The 23885-nt window shown below is 42.9% G+C and overlaps 1 protein-coding gene and 2 non-coding genes across 3 annotated transcripts in view; 2 read left to right on the top strand and 1 right to left on the bottom strand.

Moving 5' to 3' along the window:
* Positions 1–12565: 12565 nt before the first annotated feature.
* Trnat-ugu (transfer RNA threonine (anticodon UGU)) lies at positions 12566–12640 on the bottom strand. The gene has a single exon. It is a non-coding gene; the product is annotated as a tRNA-Thr (tRNA).
* Positions 12641–12827: 187 nt separating this feature from the next.
* Positions 12828–12902, top strand: Trnat-ugu (transfer RNA threonine (anticodon UGU)). The gene has a single exon. It is a non-coding gene; the product is annotated as a tRNA-Thr (tRNA).
* Positions 12903–18583: 5681 nt separating this feature from the next.
* Positions 18584–23885, top strand: part of LOC126175590 (GATOR complex protein WDR24) — a 117146-nt gene continuing 111844 nt past the window's right edge. Inside the window, exons 1-2 of the mRNA XM_049922452.1 lie at positions 18584–19196; positions 23530–23612. Coding sequence (XP_049778409.1) covers positions 23577–23612 — 36 coding nt within the window. The 5' untranslated portion in view covers positions 18584–19196; positions 23530–23576. The remainder of the gene's footprint in view (positions 19197–23529; positions 23613–23885) is intronic.

A 23885-nucleotide genomic window follows, 5' to 3' on the forward strand; every position in this document is an offset into this window, starting at 1 on the left:
CTGCCTCATGCCTTGGGCACCCTAAAGAGCGAAGGATGGCGATTTCTGCCACAGAAACAATTGTGTTATTCACCTGCTCAACCATCACATTGATGTTACCGTGTGGGGGAAATTCAGCGGTGACAGCAGAGGTGAAAGTTCCCCAGTCCACCTTGTTCAAAGCCCATCTGGGCAGGCATCCATGTGCCTGACGCTGGGGCAGTGACAGGAAGATGGGGAAGTGGTCACTACCACACAGGTCGTCATGTGCTCTCCAATGGATAGATTGGAGAAGTCCTGGGTTGCAAATTGATAAATCAATGACCGACTAACTACCATGAGCCACACCGAAATGTGTGGTGGCCCCAGTGTTTAAGAGACAGAGGTCGAATTCCAACATTAAAGTTTCGACATCTCTGCCTCGACTAGTAAGCATGGTACCACCCCGCAAGGGGTTATGGGCATTAAAATATCCCAGAAGTAGGAAAGATTTAGGGAGTTGATCAATCAGTGCAGCTAATACATTCAGGGGTACTGCTTCACCTGGGGGAAGATATACATTGCAGACAGTTATTTCCTACATCGTCCTTATTCTGACAGCTACAGCATCAAGAGAGGTTTGAAGGGGCACATGATCACTACAGACCAGTTTAGGACATAAACGCAAACTCCACCTGACACTCGATTATAGTCGCTACAGTTCCTGTAATATCCCTTACAGCCATGGAGGGCAGGGGTCCGCATTGCTGGGAACCAGGTTTCCTGGTGGGCAATGCAGATAGCAGGTGAAAGCTTAACAGTTGCCATAGCTCAGCCAGGCGGTGGAAAAAACCGCCGCAATTCCACTGGAGGATGACATCGTGAGACTGGGAAGGCATGGCACATTCAATGAGGCAGTTTACGCATCAGAGTCACCTGTTGCCACCGATTTATTGCCTGAGCAGTCTATATCCATTGTGTCTGAGGGTCTGGAGAGATCTAGGTCCTCAGCGGATGCCAAAATCTCCACCCCATCCTCGGCCCTAGAGCTTGTATGTAGCGGTGGTGTGGGTGCCACCGCAATTTCCTTCGTCTTTGGGGTTTTCTTTTCGGATTTCTCTCGCCGCTCCTTGGGTTTCCCTGGCTGGGAGGACTTCACTGGCTCAGTCTCTGGGACTGAGGATGAGCATGAAGCCCTCTTCAGCCACTGGTGGGTGTCGTCTTTCCCACTAGAAGAAACCTGGCAAGAGAGTGACCCAAGGGACCACTTCCTAGCGAGAGAAGCCAAAGAAGACTTATGCTTCTCCGGCTTAGAAGTGGGGATGGATGCCCCTGATGGTTGGGGAGGGGAGGGGGGTGTTGCTCCTGAAGTAGGTGGTGCAGGAGCAACAGGGAGTGAAATTCCCCCCACTATCAAGGGGGCAGGTGTAGTCTCCCGACTCTGAGAGGTGACCTGCTTTGGCAGAGCTGACGGTGCCAGAACTGTTGTAGTGGCGGTGTAAGACGATGTCATGGGCACAGGATGCAGGTGTTCAAATTTTCTCTTAGCCTCAGTGTAGGTCAGTCGGTCCAAGGTCTTGTACTCCATGATTTTCCTTTCTTTCTGGAGAAACCTGCAGTCAGGCAAGCAAGACAAGTGGTGCTCTCCGCAGTTGACACACATGGGAGGCGGGGCACATGGAGAATTGAGATGTGATGGGTGTCCGCAATCTCAGATGTGATGCTGGAAGTACAGTGGGGAGACATATGGCTGAAATTCCAGCACTTACAGCACCGCATCGGGGGACGGATATAGGGCTTTACATCACACCGGTAGACCATCACCTTGACCTTCTTAGGCAATGTATCACCCTCAAAGGCCGAGATGAAGGCACCAGTGACAACCTGATTATCCTTCGAACCCTGGTGGACATGCCGGATGAAATGTACACTTCGCCACTCTAAATTGGCGTGCAGCTCATCGTCGGACCGCAAAAGAAGGTCTCTGTGAAATATGATACCATGAACCATATTTAAAGTCTTATGGGGCGTGATGGTTACAGAAACATTCCCCAGCTTGTCACAAGCGAGTTACGCCCACGACTGGGCAGAGGATGCTGCTTTGATCAAGACTGACTCAGATCTCATTTTGGACAAGCCCTCCACCTCCCCGAACTTGTCCTCCAAATGCTCCACAAAAAACAGAGGCTTCATCGTCATGAAAGATTCCCCATCAGCTCTTGAACATTCAAGATACCGGGGAGAATAAGATCCGCTGCCATACTTCGCCTGATGTTCCTCCCATGGAGTGGCCAGGGAGGGGAACGATTTGAGGTCGTACTTCTGTACGTTGAATTGAGCTCGTGATCGCTTAGAAACTGCTGGTGTTTCACCACCAGCAAGAGATGATGGACTACGCTTCATCACGTGTTATCTGCCCTGATGCCACCCACTCTGACCAGGAGCCCTCCCCATGGGCGCCACCCAGCCACAGCAAAGGCGTCCTGGCAGGATGGCCATTGCCAGGAGTCCCGATGCCCCAGGGGGATGGGCATCTACTCCTTGGCATATATGGGGAGCTAATGATGCAGGCGTCAGCAGAGCAATACCTGTGTGGTCAAGGGGCTACACCCAACAGGGTACATGGCGGCCCCACCACAAAGGACTGGCTATTGTGCTGGATATCAGGTGCAAAGAAGTCCATGGTCATCGTCGATGCAGAAATCAACATTGCATAGTGCATGGTGGAAAACGCACCCAGGAAGGTGTCCTCGCCCAAGAAATGGAGAATGGGCAGGACTGCAATGCGACGAAGAGAAAATGGGCTAAAGATCGCAATGCATGATGGATACGATGCACCTTATAAGGCGCCCTTCCCCACTTGGCTCACTCTTCAGGAAAATTTTGAAGAATGGAGGTCAAACCCTACAAGGGCCATCACATATGGGCCAAAACATGTGTAACTTCTTTCAGTCGCCTCGTATGACAGGCAGGAATATCTCGGGCCTATTCAAACCCCCGGACCCGCAGTGGGGAGGTGAGGAAGGAAAAGGTGGACCGCAACAGCTTGAAGACAGGTAGTCAGAGAGATGGATTGACTATGAACGTCATCCCCTATGAGCAGCATGACTCCCCCATGAAATGGAATGCCAACCTCAGAGGAAGGTCAAAATGGACTGGCAAGAAATGCGAAAGCTCAAAGTGGGCATGAGGGTGCAATTTTGTTTCCTGAAGGCAGATTACAAGGAAACGCTGCAATTCTAAAAGCAGCTGTAAGTCCTCTTTGTTGGATCGAAGGCTGCGAACTTTCCATTGGTGGAGAGTCATAATGAGGAAAAAATGAAGGGGTGTCACCTCGGTGGCTGCTGAGTGCCAACCTGCGAATACTCGCTCCTACATCTACATCTACATCTACATTTATACTCCGCAAGCCACCCAACGGTGTGTGGCGGAGGGCACTTTACGTACCACTGTCATTATCTCCCTTTCCTGTTCCAGTCGCGTATGGTTCGCGGGAAGAACGACTGTCTGAAAGCCTCTGTGCGCGCTCTAATCTCTCTAATTTTACATTCGTGATCTCCTCGGGAGGTATAAGTAGGGGGAAGCAATATATTCGATACCTCATCCAGAAACGCACCCTCTCGAAACCTGGCGAGCCAGCTACACCGCGATGCAGAGCGCCTCTCTTGCAGAGTCTGCCACTTGAGTTTGTTAAACATCTCCGTAACGCTATCACGGTTACCAAATAACCCTGTGACGAAACGCGCCGCTCTTCTTTGGATCTTCTCTATCTCCTCCGTCAACCCGATCTGATACGGATCCCACACTGATGAGCAATAATCAAGTATAGGTCGAACGAGTGTTTTGTAAGCCACCTCCTTTGTTGATGGACTACATTTTCTAAGGACTCTCCCAATGAATCTCAACCTGGTACCCGCCTTACCAACAATTAATTTTATATGATCATTCCACTTCAAATCGTTCCGCACGCATACTCCCAGATATTTTACAGAAGTAATTGCTACCAGTGTTTGTTCCGCTATCATATAATCATACAATAAAGGATCCTTCTTTCTATGTATTCGCAATACATTACATTTGTCTACGTTAAGGGTCAGTTGCCACTCCCTGCACCAAGTGCCTATCCGCTGCAGATCTTCCTGCATTTCGCTACAATTTTCTAATGCTGCAACTTCTCTGTATAGTACAGCATCATCCGCGAAAAGCCGCATGGAACTTCCGACACTATCTACGAGGTCATTTATATATATTGTGAAAAGCAATGGTCCCATAACACTCCCCTGTGGCACGCCAGAGGTTACTTTAATGTCTGTAGACGTCTCTCCGTTGATAACAACATGCTGTGTTCTGTTTGCTAAAAACTCTTCAATCCAGCCACACAGCTGGTCTGATATTCCGTAGGCTCTTACTTTGTTTATCAGGCGACAGTGCGGAACTGTATCGAACGCCTTCCGGAAGTCAAGAAAAATAGCATCTACCTGGGAGCCTGTATCTAATATTTTCTGGGTCTCATGAACAAATAAAGCGAGTTGGGTTTCACATGATCGCTGTTTCCGGAATCCATGTTGATTCCTACATAGTAGATTCTGAGTTTCCAAAAATGACATGATACTCGAGCAAAACACATGTTCTAAAATTCTACAACAGATCGACGTCAGAGATATAGGTCTATAGTTTTGCGCATCTGCTCGACGACCCTTCTTGAAGACTGGGACTACCTGTGCTCTTTTCCAATCATTTGGAACCTTCTGTTCCTCTAGAGACTTGCGGTACACGGCTGTTAGAAGGGGGGCAAGTTCTTTCGCGTACTCTGTGTAGAATCGAATTGGTATCCCGTCAGGTCCAGTGGACTTTCCTCTGTTGAGTGATTCCAGTTGCTTTTCTATTCCTTGGACACTTATTTCGATGTCAGCCATTTTTTCGTTGGTGCGAGGATTTAGAGAAGGAACTGCAGTGCGGTCTTCCTCTGTGAAACAGCTTTGGAAAAAGGTGTTTAGTATTTCAGCTTTACGCGTGTCATCCTCTGTTTCAATGCCATCATCATCCCGGAGTGTCTGGACATGATGTTTCGAGCCACTTACTGATTTAACGTAAGACCAGAACTTCCTAGGATTTTCTGTCAAGTCGGTACCTAGTATTTTACTTTCGAATTCACTGAACGCTTCACGCATAGCCCTCCTTACGCTAACTTTGACATCGTTTAGCTTCTGTTTGTCTGAGAGGTTTTGGCTGCGTTTAAACTTGCAGTGAAGCTCTCTTTGCTTTCGCAGTAGTTTTCTAACTTTGTTGTTGTACCACGGTGGGTTTTTCCCGTCCCTCACAGTTTTACTCGGCACGTACCTGTCTAAAACGCATTTTACGATTGCCTTGAACTTTTTCCATAAACACTCAACATTGTCAGTGTCGGAACAGAAATTTTCGTTTTGATCTGTTAGGTAGTCTGAAATCTGCCTTCTATTACTCTTGCTAAACAGATAAACCTTCCTCCCTTTTTTTATATTCCTATTAACTTCCATATTCAGGGATGCTGCAACGGCCTTATGATCACTGATTCCCTGTTCTGCGCATACAGAGTCGAAAAGTTCGGGTCTGTTTGTTATCAGTAGGTCCAAGATGTTATCTCCACGAGTCGGTTCTCTGTTTAATTGCTCGAGGTAATTTTCGGATAGTGCACTCAGTATAATGTCACTCGATGCTCTGTCCCTACCACCCGTCCTAAACATCTGAGTGTCCCAGTCTATATCTGGTAAATTGAAATCTCCACCTAAGACCATAACATGCTGAGAAAATTTATGTGAAATGTATTACAAATTTTCTCTCAGTTGTTCTGCCACTAATGCTGCTGAGTCGGGGGGTCGGTAAAAGGAGCCAATTATTAACCTAGCTCAGTTGTTGAGTGTAACCTCCACCCATAATAATTCACAGGAACTATCCACTTCTACTTCACTACAGGATAAACTACTACTAACAGCGACGAACACTCCACCACCGGTTGCATGCAATCTATCCTTTCTAAACACCGTCTGTGCCTTTGTAAAAATTTCGGCAGAATTTATCTCTGGCTTCAGCCAGCTTTCTGTACCTATAACGATTTCAGCTTCGGTGCTTTCTATCAGCGCTTGAAGTTCCGGTACCTTACCAACGCAGCTTCGACAGTTTACAATTACAATACCGATTGCTGCTTGGTCCCCGCATGTCCTGACTTTGCCCCGGACCCGTTGAGGCTGCTGCCCTTTCTGCACTTGCCCGAGGCCATCTAACCTAAAAAAACCGCCCAGCCCACGCCACACAACCCCTGCTACCCGTGTAGCCGCTTGTTGCGTGTAGTGGACTCCTGACCTATCCAGCGGAACCCGAAACCCCACCACCCTATGGCGCAAGTCGAGGAATCTGCAGCCCACACGGTCGCAGAACCGTCTCAGCCTCTGATTCAGACCCTCCACTCGGCTCTGTACCAAAGGTCCGCAGTCAGTCCTGTCGACGATGCTGCAGATGGTGAGCTCTGCTTTCATCCCGCTAGCGAGACTGGCAGTCTTCACCAAATCTGATAGCCGCCGGAAGCCAGAGAGGATTTCCTCCGATCCATAGCAACACACATCATTGGTGCCGACATGAGCACAGAGGCAGTAGGATCTGCTCCATGAGGTCCGCAGAGGCATCAGCTAATTTGTGTTGTTGGTCTGTGAAGTCCAATGTAGAAAAGTGGTTGGTGGTGTGCGCCGGCAACACAGAGGCCAGCCAGGTGAAGGTATCATGTGGTGACTTTGTCAAAGAGGATCTTCAAGTCAGCAAAGGAGAAGTCTTTGCTGGGCTTCTTTGAGCCTTTCCTGTTAGCACAGCAAGACTTAGGCATTGGTTGGCTGGAGGGATGGAGGAAGTCTTCATGGGAGTACTACTTCTGTCCTTTCTGGCCTGCCAGTTGTGTAGCTGGTGACTTTGCCCTTGAGGCGAGAGTCTGATGGCTTGTTGCACAGCTGGATGAGGGGACGGCAATGCTACCTTGTCACTGGGCGATTTCACAAACTCAGAGCTGAATTTGAGGTCACATGTCTATGTGGCCATATCCTTCATGGAGCGAGACATAGGTAGAACAGTACTATAAGTGCCAGATAGTAGAACGCAGGGTTTGCGAATAGCCAATTACTTGTGAGCGACCATGTAAGGAACTTTTTCTTTTACTGGATCTCCTGGACAGCCTACTCATCAAGATACACAGGACAACCTCGAGAGGTGGCAACATGGTCGCCATTGCAGTTGGGACAGTGGGGAGAAGACATTCAAGTGTGGTTGAAATGATGACACTGGTAGCAGCGCATCAGCATCGGACTGTATGGTCGGACTGTGATAACTTCGTAGTCTGCTTTATGGAAGCACCACTCTATCAAAGGTGAGAAAAAGGGTGCGCGTGGGCACTAAGGAGGAATCTACCACTTTTTCATCACCCAATGGATGGCAGTGACACCTTGATCAGAGAGGTATGTTTGGATTTCGGCCTCGGTTAGACTATCAAGAAGCCTAGTGTAAATAACACCATCGGAAGAATTCAGAGTTCTATGGGCCTCGACATGAACAGGAAAGCTGCGGAGAAGTGAAGTGGCAAGCAGTTGTTGTGCTTGAAATCAGAGGTAGTCTCAAAAAGCAAAGTGCCATTCTGTAATCGAGAGCATTGCATCAACACCTTTCTAAATAATAAGTGGATTTACCATTGTGGAGGACCAACCATCTTCAGTATGTGAAACCATCAGGAAACATTGTGCAGTTGGAAGGGTTTGAATTATTAGCATCATTCCGTTTATGTTTCGTAGACACTGATGGTAAAGATGATTGGCTCATTGCGAGAAAATCCCCCATGATTGCCAGCATCTCCGATAGTGTGCTCCTTCGAACTGGGGTGCACCCAACTTAGGTCACACCTCTCGAACACCTGACAGAGGGACTAATCGGCAATTTGGGAAGGTAGCAGCTCAGGCAATCACCTCTCCCTGGGCCTGGCCTGTACCAGGGGGTACGTGTGAACCCCACCTGTCAACCTGGGGGTGAGAGTTAAGCGTTACCTAGTCACCTGTTACACATCAGATGTGTGGGCCAGGCTTAAGGATCACACAGGGAGTAAGAATAAAAAGAGGAACCTCAAATGCTGAAGCAGAGGAAGGATAGGGGAAGGTAAACAAAGAAAGGAAAAAGGAACGAAAAACTGTGGTGAGACTGTTCTTATGTCAGTGGCAGACAATGCGGAACATTCCCAATAACACCCCAGACATGTTCCCTAAGGAAGGGGAAAAAGAATAACAGGAGGGTACACATGCAGCATGGTAGGGAAAAGATGTTGCAAAGGCTGTGGCCCCATGGCAGCCAAGCATGAACCCGCCAAAGAGTGGCGAGCTCCCTGGGGAGACCTATCCTGGTACAGACTTTGGCAGTGACCATATTATGCTCTCAATGAAAATGCGAATAAAACTGAAATTGATGACGAAATGGAGAATGAGACAGTTTACATTATAGCTAAAAATAATCACAAAGAGTTTAGAGAAAGAATAACACCCAAACTCCAGATATCAACAGAGGAAGGAGTACACCCTCCGCCCCCCTCTTCTTCTACACAGGACAAAATGAAGGACATAATTCATCTCTTCCTGAACAGGTTATTAAGATCTCTCAAGCAAAGGATAGAGTTTGAACACTACCCTACTACTGACTGAAGAGAGGATCACACTGAAGAAACGTGGCTTACAAACCACTCAAGATAAAGAGTCCAACTTTGCCACAAAATACAGCAAAACTAACAAACTGACAAAATACAGTATCTCGCCAGTATTTGTGACGAAAGAGACCAGCATCAAAGGCTAAATAAAATGCATGATTCTATGACTGTAGTCACCATGAGCTGTACTGCACACAAATTTATTGTCTGAGTGTCAGAACTGAATCAAAGTCACCATGTTTATTATACTTAAAGTAAATACAGTTCTAACCCTAATAAAGAGTATCACCATGAAACACACAAGTCCAGAACTGACCATTTGGTCACATTTCATAAATGAAGTACTTTACTCTACCCAGAGTCTAACTGCATTAGAGCGACGCTGGCTTGCAGGACATATCCAGACAGAAGAGACTCACAGACCATTGCAGAGCTCTTGGTGACTGCCTTATACAACTCGGAAACAATTCACTGAGAACTCAAAGAAAACTCACTTTGTTGTTGGGCCATCCAGCCCCACATATACCCTATGAGCAGAAGAATACTGTCATGCTATAGTTCAGTGTACATGACTGACATTGTAAAGTAATGCAGCAATGCTAGTTCCCTCTAGCAAAGTTGACACCATCCATGAGCCTGACAGGACGTACATTATGTGATCAAAAGCATATGGACACCCCCAAAAACATACATTTTTCATGTTAGGTGCATTTTACTGCCACCTACTGCCAGGTACTCCATATCAGCAACCTCACTGCAAGTACTATGACAATTAATGCTAGTTGAGCAACTACTCATAAGCCACACATCACGATGGTAAATGTCAAATGATGCCTCACTTGGTGTAAGGAGTGTAAGCATTAGACAATTGGACAGCGGAAAAAGTTGTGTGGAGTGATGAGTCACAGTACACAATGTGGCTATCTGATGGCAGGGTGTGGGTATGGTGAATGTCCGCTGAACGTCATCCGCCAGCGTGTGTAGTGCCAACAGTAAAATTCAGAGGTGATGGTGTTATGGTGTGGTCGTGTTTTTCATAGAGGGGTCTTGCATCCCTTGTTGTTTTGTGTGGCACTATCACAGCACAGACCTACATCAATGTTTTAAGCACCTTCTTGCTCCCCACTGTTGAAGAGCTATTCGGGGATGGTGATGCATCTTTCAACATGATTGAGCACCTGTTCATAATGCACAGCCTGTGGCGGAGTGATTACATGACAATAACAGTCCTGTAATGGACTGGCCTGCACAGAGTCCTGACCTGAATCCGATAGAACACCTTTGGGATGTTTTGGAATGCCGACTTCGTGCCAGGCCTCACCGAGCAACATTGATACCTCCCCTCAGTGCAGCACTCTGTGAAGAATGGGCTGCCATTCCCCAAGAAACCTTCCAGCACCTGATTGAACGTAAGCCTGCGAGAGTGGAAGCTGTCACCAAGGCTAAGTGTGGGCCAACACCATATTGAATTCCAGCTTACTGATGGAGGGTGCCACGAACTTGTTAGTCATTTTCAGGCAGGTGTCCAGATACTTTTGATGACATAGTGTATGTTGTGGGTACACCGCTTATGTCTGCTGAGCAGGCAACCCAATAGACATGGCTGTACATGGGAGGTCACCAGTGCTCCTGGGATACAGCAGCTGCATGCCCCACCCCCTCCCCCCAGCCTCCCCTTCCCCAAGGGTGAGGTGGTGGAGTCATTCTGATGTCATGGAGATCAGTCCTGGAAAGCATGTTGGCAGAATGATTTGCCTCAGAGGCTGATGATGTCAACCTTCATTGGAATGATGTTAACAGCCTCAGTCATGTCTCCATCCATGGAAATGCAGTACTGGCCTGCAGGAGACTGACTGTGGGTGCTGTGGCTGGCAAAACTTGAGACCCAGATGGAGTTATCCCAAAAATAAGAATGTGGTAGCATTTCCTTCATTCGACACAAATCCCTATCATGCACATAACCGATTTAAGTGCTTCCTGGCACGGGCCTTATCTGCAATTTGAATCTCAAATGTACGGGAAGTGACCTAATAACTTGGTGATTCATGCCAATGCCAACAGTGTCTTGCATGTCGAAATATGGAGGCAAACATCTGGTCTTGTTAGCCCTCATGAACCTCTCCACCAGACCATTGGATTCTGGGTGAAATGGTACTCACTGAATATTTGCAATGCCACTTTTCTCACAATATGTCTGAAGTTCTTGAGAGGTGAAGTGGTTACAGTTTTCAGTATCCAGTGTGTTAGGTAAACTTTATATAGCAAAAATTCTGCATAATGCTGAAATCATCTTTGATGAGGTAATCAACTGCATCCTGGAGACATACAGAAAGTTACTAAAAGCATCCACCACACTGAGCCACTCAGCCCCCAGAACTGTTCCCACAAAATCAAGGTGAACCACTGTCCAAGGGTGAGTGTGTTAAATCCATAGAATATACTTCTCAGATAGTGCTTGTTGTTGACATTCACAGAGCATACAGTTGGCGAGGTTGAACTCAATAACTTTGTCAATCTCTTTATAAAAAAATTTATTTTCAGACGATCCATTTCAAAAGAACAGTGCCTCAATGACTTTGATGTAGTAAAATAGCACTTTTCCTTGGAGAGCCCGAGGAACAATGACTAGTTTTTCAATTCCCATTATGTAAGAGGAGAATAACCTTGAAAATAGTGATTTCATGCCTTCTGTACCAATATGCAGTGATCTATGGGTTAGGAAGTAGCTTCTAATCCACCGACCACTGTGTTTCTACATAATGTTTGATACCCCATAGAATACGATCCTTTGGGGCCAGATTGGTAATAGAAGTTGCGTTAATAGGAAAATGTTACACCACTTCTTCTGTATCAGTGTCCCTATGGAAGCAAATTTTGTTTGGTTAATCAAATGATGTGTCTTGCCCAGCGAGTAGGTGGGAAAGCACATCCTCATTAGCATACTGGGTGGTGATATGGTACCATATCTCATGATTATACATGAGAGAAGCCTGGCCCATTGTTGAAGACACCAAGATTCTGCATCATTCTCTGTGGAATGCTATTGGCAACACTGAAGATGGAGAGCAAAGGCTTGAAGTCCACTAACAGAAGAAACCTTTCAGCAACACATGGCGCATCATCGCAACTGCAAGAAATTCAAAGCTGCATTAGCTTGGAGTACCTTACATTGCACCACAGTCAATGAAGGCAACACACTCTGACCACTTTCCATACCCCAGCCAGTGCTAGTTGCCAGCAGCACACAGGAACACACCACCGACTGTCGAAGTGCACGCTACAGCTGCAGATGGGTAGTCTGCATTAGCTAGATGTGGAGGGTGGCCTAGTCACCATGGTGGAGGCATAACAGGAGATGAACAAGCCCTGCAGCAGAGAAGGAAAACCATGCAGGGTGTCAACATCATGGAAGGCAGTGACAGTGGCCACATGGAAGATGCCGATCTCAGTAACTCAGCTCCAAGCTATGCAGTTGCTATGAGAAGTGGCGATAACAGCAGCCTGATTACCATGCTCACAAGAATGTTCGACTGAATGATGTGCATGCTCAAACAGATGACACAGCAGATGGCTGCTGTGATGACGGTTGCTGCCAACATAGTCAAGCTGCCAGCTGCTCTGCAGTAGGCGGCTTCTCTCTGCCACTCTCTTCAACCACGCACGTTAGCAGCTTGATAGTTGAGCCCACCTACCACCATCAGTGAAGGTGAAAAGACCGACATATGTAAAATTTGTATCCTGTACTTCATTTGAACTATACATAGGTCATTTGACCCATATAGGTCAGCTGAAGAATAGGATACTAACGCTAGCGAAGACAAAAAAATTTATGAAATGATAATTAAATTGACACCCTAGCTGCAAGCAGGCGTTGATACACTTCATTGGGGACATGTTGAAAATGTGTGCCCCGACCGGGACTCGAACCCGGGATCTCCTGCTTACATGGCAGACACTCTATCCATCTGAGCCACCGTGGGCACAGAGGATAGTGCGTCTGCAGGGACTTATCCCTTGCACGCCCCCCGTGAGATCCACATTCCCAACATGTCCACAACACTACATCTATTAGGCGCACTACGAATGTAGTGTTGTGGACATGTTGGGAATGTGGATCTCACGGGGGGGCGTGCAAGGGATAAGTCCCTGCAGACGCACTATCCTCTGTGCCCACGGTGGCTCAGATGGATAGAGCGTCTGCCATGTAAGCAGGAGATCCCGGGTTCGAGTCCCGGTCGGGGCACACATTTTCAACATGTCCCCAATGAAGTGTATCAACGCCTGCTTGCAGCTAGGGTGCCAATTTAATTATCATTTCATTTCTAGCAAAGCTGCATGGTCATCGACGGTAACTGTTCTTTCGGGAACAGATACTACCGTCATATATAGTTAAAAAAATTTATGTATGTAACATTGGTATCCTGTCCCTCAGCTGAACTACACAAGGAAAAAAAAAAAATAATTCATTTTTTTTATTGAACTAACTGGTACATATCCCTAGCATTCCTCAAAGTAGCACCCTTGTGCTTTGACACAATGCACATAACGCAATTCCCACTGCAAGTATGCCTTCTGGAATTCGCTTTCCATGATCCTCTTTAGAGACACCGTCACAGCTTTTTGGAAGTCTTCTACAGAGCCCTGCTTGAGCCAGGGAAAGAGGAAGAAGTCTACCAGCTACAAATCTGGACTGTAGGGAGGGTGAAGCAATGTGGCAACCCTGTGCTTTGCCGGGTGTTCCAACACCCGCAGCATGCAATGGCACTGCGCGTTGTCATGGTGCAGCTTCCAACAAGTGATAATGTCTGGCCACACTCAGAGGACGCATTTGTGCAACCTTTCAAGCAGTTCCATGTAAAATTTAGCATTCACAGTTTGTCCAAGGGGCACTAACTCCCTGTGAACCACACCGCAGCAGTCAAAACCGGAGCTGAGCATGTTTTTAACACCTGACTTGCTCATTTTGGTTTTTTTTGGATGCACGGAATTGGGGGTTTGCAACTCAGTGCCCTGGCATTTGGTCACCAGGTCATACTCAAAACACCACAAGTCGTCACCGGTAGTCATATTGTGAAGAAAATTAGGGTTTTCTTGGACACAGTTCAGAATTTCCTGGCAAATTTTAACACGAATCAGCTTTTGTTCATCACTAAGGATTTTTGGCACAAACTTGGCACACACCTTTCGCATGGCCAAATCCTTGGTAACAATTTTTTGGCTAGTACTGTATGAAATTCCCAACTCACCAAGTATCAAGGAAAAGTTTAAGCACTGATATAATGAGGTGCAAAGTGCACAAGTTCAAGTTACCATTTTCACTGTGTCACTGCGGCATTCGGGTTCTCATCACCCAGTGGTTGTTTCAGACAACTTAACCCATTCCAAGGGAACTGTGATTGCATACATTAGCAAGGTAATGTCTACTACACCTGAAAATGAGAAGGTAGTCAGATGGGCATGCCACACAATTTTAGAACAAATATATTATTGCTGCCATACATAAAATTCAATTTTCCACAATGTGGATATCGACTGGAAGTTTTTTGCTATATCCCATGGTAAAGGAGCTGTAGATGGAATTGGTGCAGTTGCGAAACAGCAAGTGTTGAATGCAGTAAAAAGGTTAAAACTCTTAGCAGGTGATGCATCAACTTTTGCTCAAGCACCTGCAAGTACCACAATTATGCAAGTTTTCATATCTTTCCTAATGAAATTGAAGGAATCAATGTGAAACTCAATTTGGCTCAAATATTTTCTTTGGCACTGTCAATACCAAACATAAAAAGCATTAACTGCTTTCACTACCAGGAAGGAGTACTACAAACATACCTGCTGTCTCCAAAGAATTTCCCTGCTACAGATCTTCATACTGAAGAGACTATAAAAAGTGTAAAAATTGGAGGCGTACAAAGTAAAGTATGATGATAAATTCTATGCTGGAGAGATATGTGTAATTTTTGGAAACTTTTATAATCAATGCAATGGAGCATGCTGGTGACTACTGGTTATGGACTGCAAAATGTGATGAAATATTGTATAAACAGGATGATATTAAAAGGAAAATTAATCCACTTGATGTCAATGCAAGAGGATATTATCAATTCTCTGAATTTTAAATGAGCTTGTAAACAGTTCATTTTACCAGATGACATGCTCTTGTAATTTTTCATAGTGTTTAAAAAATGAAATGTTAATGTTAAGTTTATCTTGTTTGGTGAATAATGTCATATTTTTATTTCTCTGCTCGCAGGAAAATTTTTTCCCAACAATAAGTAGCAAGTAACATGAGTCACGGAACATTGAGTCACACACTTCTTTCCATTATATTTCAATATTTTATATGGTATAAATATTTTTAGAAATCTGTAAGTGTGTCAATTGAATGGCAACCTAATTTGCATTTTATCTGATAAAAACCAGATACATATTCCTAATAGTTTGAGGGAACTTATTACTTAAATTGTACATTAGCAATAGGATGTCCCATACTTGTAACACAAGTCACAATATAAATTACTTTCTTGTACTTTAATTTTGATGTTCTTCACCGCTTAAATATTAATTCAAGATCTTTGCCTGAGTAACACAATGTATGATGATGACTTACGAAAAATAACACAGGTTTATAGATTGATAAAAAGTCAACATAATTAACCACTGACTTCAAAATGTTAACGTGAGTCACCATGGAATCTCCCTATGGTAATTTTAGTCTTTTATTTTTATGTTGTACTGTATTTGTCTATTTTGATATATTTCTTTGTCATATTATATTGTTCTGCGTCAAGCATGCCTACGTCAGCTGCAGTATGGAATACAAATTTTGCAGTCGTTGCTCTTTTTCTCTAACCTAGTACTACAAGGATCACTCCAAAAGAAATGCACACTATTTTTTTAAAAATCCATCTTTTATTCTACATGTCTGAAAGTTTTACAGTGTGTAGATACATCCTTTAGGAACAATATTTTCATTTCTCCACGTAATTTCCATCACTTTCAATTGCCATACACCATCTAGGAACCAGCACCTGTTTACCTGCACGGTAAAATTCTGGACCAACCTGCTGGAGCCACTGTTTGGCAGCGTGCACAAGGGTGTCATCTGTTCAAACCTTGTTCCACGAAGAGAGTCTTTCTGTTTCCCAAAGAAATGATAGTTCCATGGAGCCAGGTCAGGACTGTAAGGTGGGTGTTTCAGTGTTGTCAATCGGAGTTTTGTGATCACTTCCATGGTTTTTTGACTGACATGTGGCCATGCATTGTCGTGCAGCAGCAAAACATCCTGCTTTTGCCGATGTGGTTGAACATGACGCAGTTGAGCTTGAAGTTCCTTCAGTATCGTCGCATATGGATCAGAATTTATGGTGTTTCCACTTGGCATGATGTCCACAAGCAAGAGTCCTTTGGAATCGAAAAGCACCGTAGCCTTAACTTTTCCAGCAGAAGGTGTGGTTTTGAATTTTTTTTTTCTTGGGTGAATTTGCATGATGCCACTCCATTGATTGCCTCTTCGTCTCTGGTGAAAAATGATGGAGCCATGTTTCATCACCTGACACAATTCTTCCAAGAAATTCATCTCCACCATTCTCGTACTGTTCCAAAAATTCGCTGCATACCGTTTTTCTTGTTCCTTCGTGAGCCACTGTCAACATCCTGGGAACCCACCTGGCACAAACCTTTTTTAACGCCACCACTTCCTTCCCCTATCCCAACGTAGCGTGATAATTCGTTCACTGTGGTGCGTCTGTCAGCAGTCACCAATTCGTTAACTCTCTGCAAATTGCCTGGAGTGTGTGCAGTACGAGGTCTGCCACTGCGAGGACAATCCTCAATTTTGCCGTGCTTGCTTTCATCACGTAACCTGCTTGCCCACCGACTAACTGTACTGCGATCGACAGCAGCATCTCCATACACCTTTTTCAACCTCTTGTGGATGTTTCCCACTGTCTCGTTTTCACAGCACAGCAATTCTATGACAGCACGTTGCTTCTGACGAACGTCAAGTGTACCAGCCATCTTGAAGACATGCTGTGACGACGCCACTCCCGGAAACAGGTTGAACTAAGTTTGAAAACAAGTGGGAAGGATGTATCTGCACACTGTAAAACTTTCACACATGCAGAATGAAAACTGTATTTTTACAAAAATAGTGTGCATTTCTTTTGGAGTGACCCTCGTAGTATTGGATCTATACAAGGACTACTGAAGGCGAATAGGCCGACATACATAAAATTCGTATCCCATACTTCAGTTGGCGTGTACTGGTGCTAGATAGACGAAAAACGCGACATGTCACACTGATGTCATTTACCTGCATAAGTCAACTGAACAGGATACAAATGTTAGGTACGTCGCTATTTCTCACCTTCGCTAGCACTAGTATCCTATTCTTCAGTTGACGAATATTATAGGTCAATTGAAGTACAGGATACACATGTTATATATGTCGTTATTTCCCATTCGCTAGTACTAGTATCCCATGCTTCAGTAGACTTGTATAGTTCAACTATAGAATGGGATACAAATTTTACTGTTGTCGGTTTTTTTTGTCGTCATTAACAAGGCCTATATAGGTCAACTGAAGTATACGGTGCAAATTTTGTGTGTGTTGTTTCTTTCCGCCTTCGCGTAGTTGAACTGAGGTTCAGGCTGCCAATGTCACGTATGTCGATATCTTCATTTTCGTATGCAATAGTATCCTATTCTTCATTTGACCGATATAGGTCAACTGAAGTATGGGATGCAAATTTTCGCCTTCGCTAGTAATACTATCTAAGTAAGAACAGAATGCTAGTAGTAGCGGTGGTAAAAGAAACAACACCTGCAAAATTTGTCCCCCGTACTGCAAGAGCAGGATACTAATGCCAACGAAAACGAAGAAGTCGACGTACGTTAAATTTGTATCCCGTACTGCAGCTAAGCTGTACAGATCGACGGAAGTTCGAGATACAACTCATATATATGTCAACTGAGATATTCCATGCTACCGTTACTTCTATCCCCTTTTTTGCTCACTTTTTACAGAAGTATTAGAACTCAAACAAGCGATATCCTCAATATAAGTCTACCGTCTGTTTTCTCTCTTGCATTCCTTTGTTTATGAACACTCGTCTTTGCTGTTAAATCTGTCTAATAAATCATCTCCGGCAAATTTTGACGTCATTGGTCAAAGCCAACGAGTTGTCGCACAAACGATTTAAATTAATGCAAGCGACGAAAATCGTACAGAATGTCTAGCCCTCTCTTTTAAAAACACATGCAATTATTTCAATTTACGACGATAACGCCTCGCCACAGAAGATAACCGATTTATTATCTGTGGCTCGAAAATAAATTGATTAATATTTACGAGTAAACTATGACGTCACTGGCCAAAGCCGAGGGGTCGGTGCGCAGCAACAGTGGTGACTTACCTGCTACTGACAATCGTTGTACCGTCGATGATATCTGTATATATCTGCCAAGAACCCTACGATGGGTCCAGACTGTCCCAGACATTTTGACATTTTGACCCACAGCTTGCCCTGACACTTTTCTCTCCGTCTGCCCTAAACCGTTACCCTTTAAGAGTTTTTGTCATCCCAGATGGAATCAAATTAAAGAGTGATCGCATGAAAACGTATGGACAATATCGTAGACCTGCAGCCTGCACTTTCCTGATGGAAATAATAACCCTTTCGCAGAGGTAACAACAGAAGTTTTCAGATTGTCATTATGAAAATGCCGGCGTGAAGGAGTTCCATTTCTTCTCCCATCAGTAGTTATGCCTGTTGACAATGTCCAAGGGGTAACTGGTTGAAAACTCGTTGCCTTTCTGACCACTTGACGCGGCCAGAAAGATGAGAATATTTTATTTCGTTCCAGCATAGGATTTCCAGTGTGCTCTGTGGTTTATGATACCCGTTTAACAATAAGTACACAGTGTCGATTAACTCTGCTGTTCTCCAATATACGATTGTTGCGGAAGAGTGGAACGAATTATAGACCTTTCTAACATTTTTTATTTTTGTTTGTTTTGATAGCCTAATTCGATTTTCTGTAAGTCGCAGCGAAGTTTCATTCCTGACTTAGGGAAACTCGACAGTTGTTTGTTCCTTTCGTCATGAATTATAGTATTTAATATTTATCCTTCAGATAGCGCTGCTGTTTGTTTTGATTTGGAAGCGTTCCAGGCTGCAGGGAATAGTATAAACATTACCATGAACAGCGGTGTACTGATGCAAATATTAACGAGTGGTATTGTCATGTAATGTGCTGATGGGCTGACGATTTACAAAATTAAAAAAAATACATTACAGGTGTTTAAAGCTAGTGTTATGATCATATTTACATCTCGAATGAAACACAAATGTTATGTGACAGAATGCGGGATAAATCGAAACCGAAAACCTACGTAAGAAAGAATGAATAGAGATTCTCGGCTTATTACCGAGCACCTAAGCTGCTGTGTGACTGCCTGAACAAATGTGTGAGACTTTCTTGATGCGCAAGGAGTACTTTCATCGTAGATGTGCCGAATTATAAGCCTACGTTAATGGTGAATATAAAAATAATAATAATAATAATTTTTCTGTATTGTCGTTAAGAGAATATCAGTTTCACGCTTCGAAAGATCTGATTTTAGTATCTGTAATAACTTATGTTGGTGTGATTACTTTGCTGATAACATAGAAGTAGTGTATTATTGCAAGACAGTATTTCATCTTCACTGTACGCACGGAAAAATAGTGGAATTGCCCACTATAGAGGTCAAGTGGCACATTAATTCATCGAATGTAGAGGTCATGTAAACACATTAATTTCTTAATTTCCGTTTGTGGTGCAAGACAGAATTAGTACTATCACATACTTCGTGTTGCTTACACGGTGTAGTACATCTACGTCTATACTCTGCAAATCATTGTGAGGTGCATGGAAGAGGGTATGTCCCGTTGTACCATTTATTAGGGTTTGTTCCCATTCCATTCATGTATGGAATGTGGGAATAATGATTGTTGAAGGCCTCTGTGCATGCTGTAATTATTCTCCTCATGGTCCCTATGTGAGCGACAGGGGATTGTAGTGTATTCTTAGAGTCAGCATTTAAAGTTGGTTCATGAAAATTTGTAAAGAGACTGTCTAGAGATAGGTTACGTCTATATTCCAGAGTCTTCAGTTCAGTTCCATCAGTATCTTTGTGAGACTCTTCCATGGATTAAACAATCCTGTGACCATTTGTGTTGCCCTTCTCTGTATGCATTCCATATCCCATGGTGGTCCTATTTGGTATCGGTTCCATATACATGAGAAATATTCTAGGATGGGCCACATGAGTGATTTGTAAGCAATCGCCTTTTTAGACTGATTGCACTTCCCCTGTATTTTACCAATAAACTGAAGTCTACCACCTGCTTTACCAATGATTGAGCCTATGTGATCCCTCCCTCTCATATCCCTACAGAGTGTTACACCCAGATATTTGAATGTGTTAGCAAATTCCAACAGTAAATGCCTTCAAATATGGGATCCATATCTACTTCTAACACTGAGTGGTATAATGTACTTATTAAAACACTGAAAAGGTTTGTGTGGTATGTTCTCATTTAATTATCACTGTATCGTTCTGGTTTAGGTTAAATTGGTTTCTCCAAACCGGTTCCTAACTGTCAACATATATACTCAAACAATGATACTGCAGATTTCTCCCTCCATGCTTTATGAGTACTGGAATGTCTCTAGTGATGTCACTGTTGAGATTAGAATAGATTATGTACACTGTTCATTCATTTACTCAAAGCAAGAGGATCTCCATAGATGTTGCTAATGATACAAAAACAAAAATACTATTCGTCTTGTGGTTCAGTGTCTCTTTTTGTCTGTATTTACTTTCAAATACATAATTATGGAAATATGGTTTTGTTAGCAAACAAATTCTTCTTCTTTAGCACTGATACATAACTTCCTGAAGTTTTACTATTGTCAGTGGGCTCATTTATTTCTCAGTATCACATACTGATATTTGTGTGACTGTCTTTCATTTGCAATACATCTAATAGCTTGCTTTATTTTATCATTCAGACCAACATAAACAGCCACATCAATGTCATTAAGTGATACTAATGAAAGAAAGGAACCCACTGACGGTGGTGAAACTTTTCCGAAACATGTTTGCCCAAGGCAGAACCGTTTATCTGTAATTATTGATTGCTTATTATTCTTTCCACAGCTGTCAGCAGAAAAGTATTGACAAGTGTTCAGTAAGACCATTTAAGTTTTTTTCCGTGTTTTTATTAATGACCTCAGTGGTGCCAAGCATGTGTTTTTGTTGATTTCGTAATTACTGATTTAGTTGGATAAGGATGTGCAGGAAATTTGATTTTAGCATTGAAGCCTTTTAGCAAGAATTTGTCTGAAGTTATTCGGGAAAACTGTAGAAAGTGTTAATCAGGACGACTTGACTGAAATGGGAATCCCATTCTTCCCAGATAGTTGCTAATTTGTGTATTACTGATCACCTTCTTCAGTTTATGTATGATGCGCATTATTATTACGTTACACTTTCCAAAGAAGTTATCGCCCAATTCTGATACCTCTCTTACACTACAGACAAAACTAAATTTATGTACTATCAATCATATTGTAAAGTTTCAAATGCTTTGTTATATGGGTGTTAGTGCTCATTTTGGCTCACAGTCATAATTCACATATTATGTTTTGGCATGCTACTTACATGGAAAGTACACCAGACCATTAGAAAAAGTTTAAACCAATTACAAACATTGAACTATTACCCACTAGTATCAGATGTTTGCATTTCTTAAGATATTTTTCTGGGATTACCGAAGATTGCAGTACCATTCATCGGCTTTGATTCATGGTATCATTAAGGTGGCAGACACTCTTATTTCAGGCTTACACAATACGTTGAGAATAACATGACACTTTATACTCATGGACAAAAATAAAATGAAAAACATTTGATTGCAGAAGTAACATGAAACTAACAGCACGAAATGTAGGGGGCTTGCGGATGGGGACGTATAACAGTCTTAATAAGGAAGACATACCAAACACATCCCTCAACCAAATAGAAGCCAATGTAACTCAAACCTGAAAAAAACTTGTATCTGAAATACTTAAGTATATAGCAGAAACAGAATAAATGATACCGTGAAACTGCACACAGCGCAACAAATCTGGTATTGAATACTTCAAAATCCAACATAATTACCTACAAATAACTACGCAACCCAAAAATCATATCCCCACCCCTTCACCAACCTAACACAAGCACGTGCATCCTAGTCGTGGTCCGTATGTCACTCTCCTTCATAGCATGCAGCAACCTAGTCGTGAACTTCATTATCATGCCCATGACTTAAAAAAAAAAATGAAATATAAAATTAAATCTCCAACCATAATATACTACGCCCATAATTTCACATGACATCGAATCTATTGCACATAATTGCCAACATGACAGTAACTCACTAACAAACCACCACAGATCAAACACTTCAAATATTATTCTTACAAACAGCAATAAAAAGTCAATTGAGTCACTAATAACACCTCCAAACAATTTAGAACATAATCATCCCACACTAGAGAGTGCCATCACATATTCCAACTCACCCTGTGCAAATGCAATCAGCTACAAATATGCCACACCATAACTCTCTCTCTTATATATATATATATATATATATATATATATATATATACCTAAAAACAAAGATGATGTGACTTACCAAATGAAAGTGCTGGCAGGTCGACAGACACACAAACGAACACAAACATACACACAAAATCCAAGCTTTCGCAACAAACTGTTGCCTCATCAGGAAAGAGGGAAGGAGAGGGAAAGACGAAAGGATGTGGGTTTTAAGGGAGAGGGTAAGGAGTCATTCCAGTCCCGGGAGCGGAAAGACTTACCTTAGGGGGAAAAAAGGACGGGTATACACTCGCACACACACACATATCCATCCACACATATACAGACACAAGCAGACATATTTAAATATGTCTGCTTGTGTCTGTATATGTGTGGATGGATATGTGTGTGTGTGCGAGTGTATACCCGTCCTTTTTTCCCCCTAAGGTAAGTCTTTCCGCTCCCGGGACTGGAATGACTCCTTACCCTCTCCCTTAAAACCCACATCCTTTCGTCTTTCCCTCTCCTTCCCTCTTTCCTGATGAGGCAACAGTTTGTTGCGAAAGCTTGGATTTTGTGTGTATGTTTGTGTTCGTTTGTGTGTCTGTCGACCTGCCAGCACTTTCATTTGGTAAGTCACATCATCTTTGTTTTTAGGTATATTTTTCCTTCGTGGAATGTTTCCTTCTATTATAATATATATAAGAGAGAGAGTTATGGTGTGGCATATTTGTAGCTGATTGCATTTGCACAGGGTGAGTTGGAATATGTGATGGCACTCTCTAGTGTGGGATGATTATGTTCTAAATTGTTTGGAGGTGTTATTATATATATATATATATATATATATATATATATATATATATATATATATATATATATATATATATATATATATATATATATATAAGCTTGCACAGTGCACTTCTAAATGAACTTATGTTACAATTCTAACAATGCACGTATATTACATGCTGTCTAATGTCAAGTATATGTTGATTGCAAAATATAACATCTTTATTTTAATTCCTAAAACTGAGTGATATTTGCTGTAAGAATAGTTATGGTGTGCATTGTTTTTCTCCCACTTGTAAACGTGTTTGTCACTGAAATATTGCATAGCATTATTGATACTCATAGAGAAACTTCTTCAATTATTGCCACTGTGTTCTGCTATCTTAAGACATTAATATAAAACAGTATGTTATATTTATTTCATGTGAGTTTTCCAATTTAGGAAATGTGTGGCTTTCATTAACTGAATGATCAAAACAGAAAAGGAACATGATGGAAAAACACGAGACAGGTGGGCCAGACATGGTGAGTATCTATTAAAATAGCTGATTTTTGAGTAATGATGAAAGTAATTATGGCAAAACATTTATGATAAATTTTTATTTTCATAAAAGTTGTAGCTGATGTGCAGTTCCACCTCTCTATCCATCTCTTCTACATGTAACTGAGAAACTCTGTAAAGAATATTTAAAAGATAAAATAGTTAGAGGAGATCGTAATCCATTGGGGCTGGGGGCCATTTGGTTAGGATGATGATTTATAAGTTACTAGGCTTACATAGATGTGAAATATTATTTT

Source organism: Schistocerca cancellata, chromosome 3 (genome assembly GCF_023864275.1).
Source record: "Schistocerca cancellata isolate TAMUIC-IGC-003103 chromosome 3, iqSchCanc2.1, whole genome shotgun sequence".
NCBI classification, from domain to species: Eukaryota; Metazoa; Arthropoda; class Insecta; order Orthoptera; family Acrididae; genus Schistocerca; species Schistocerca cancellata.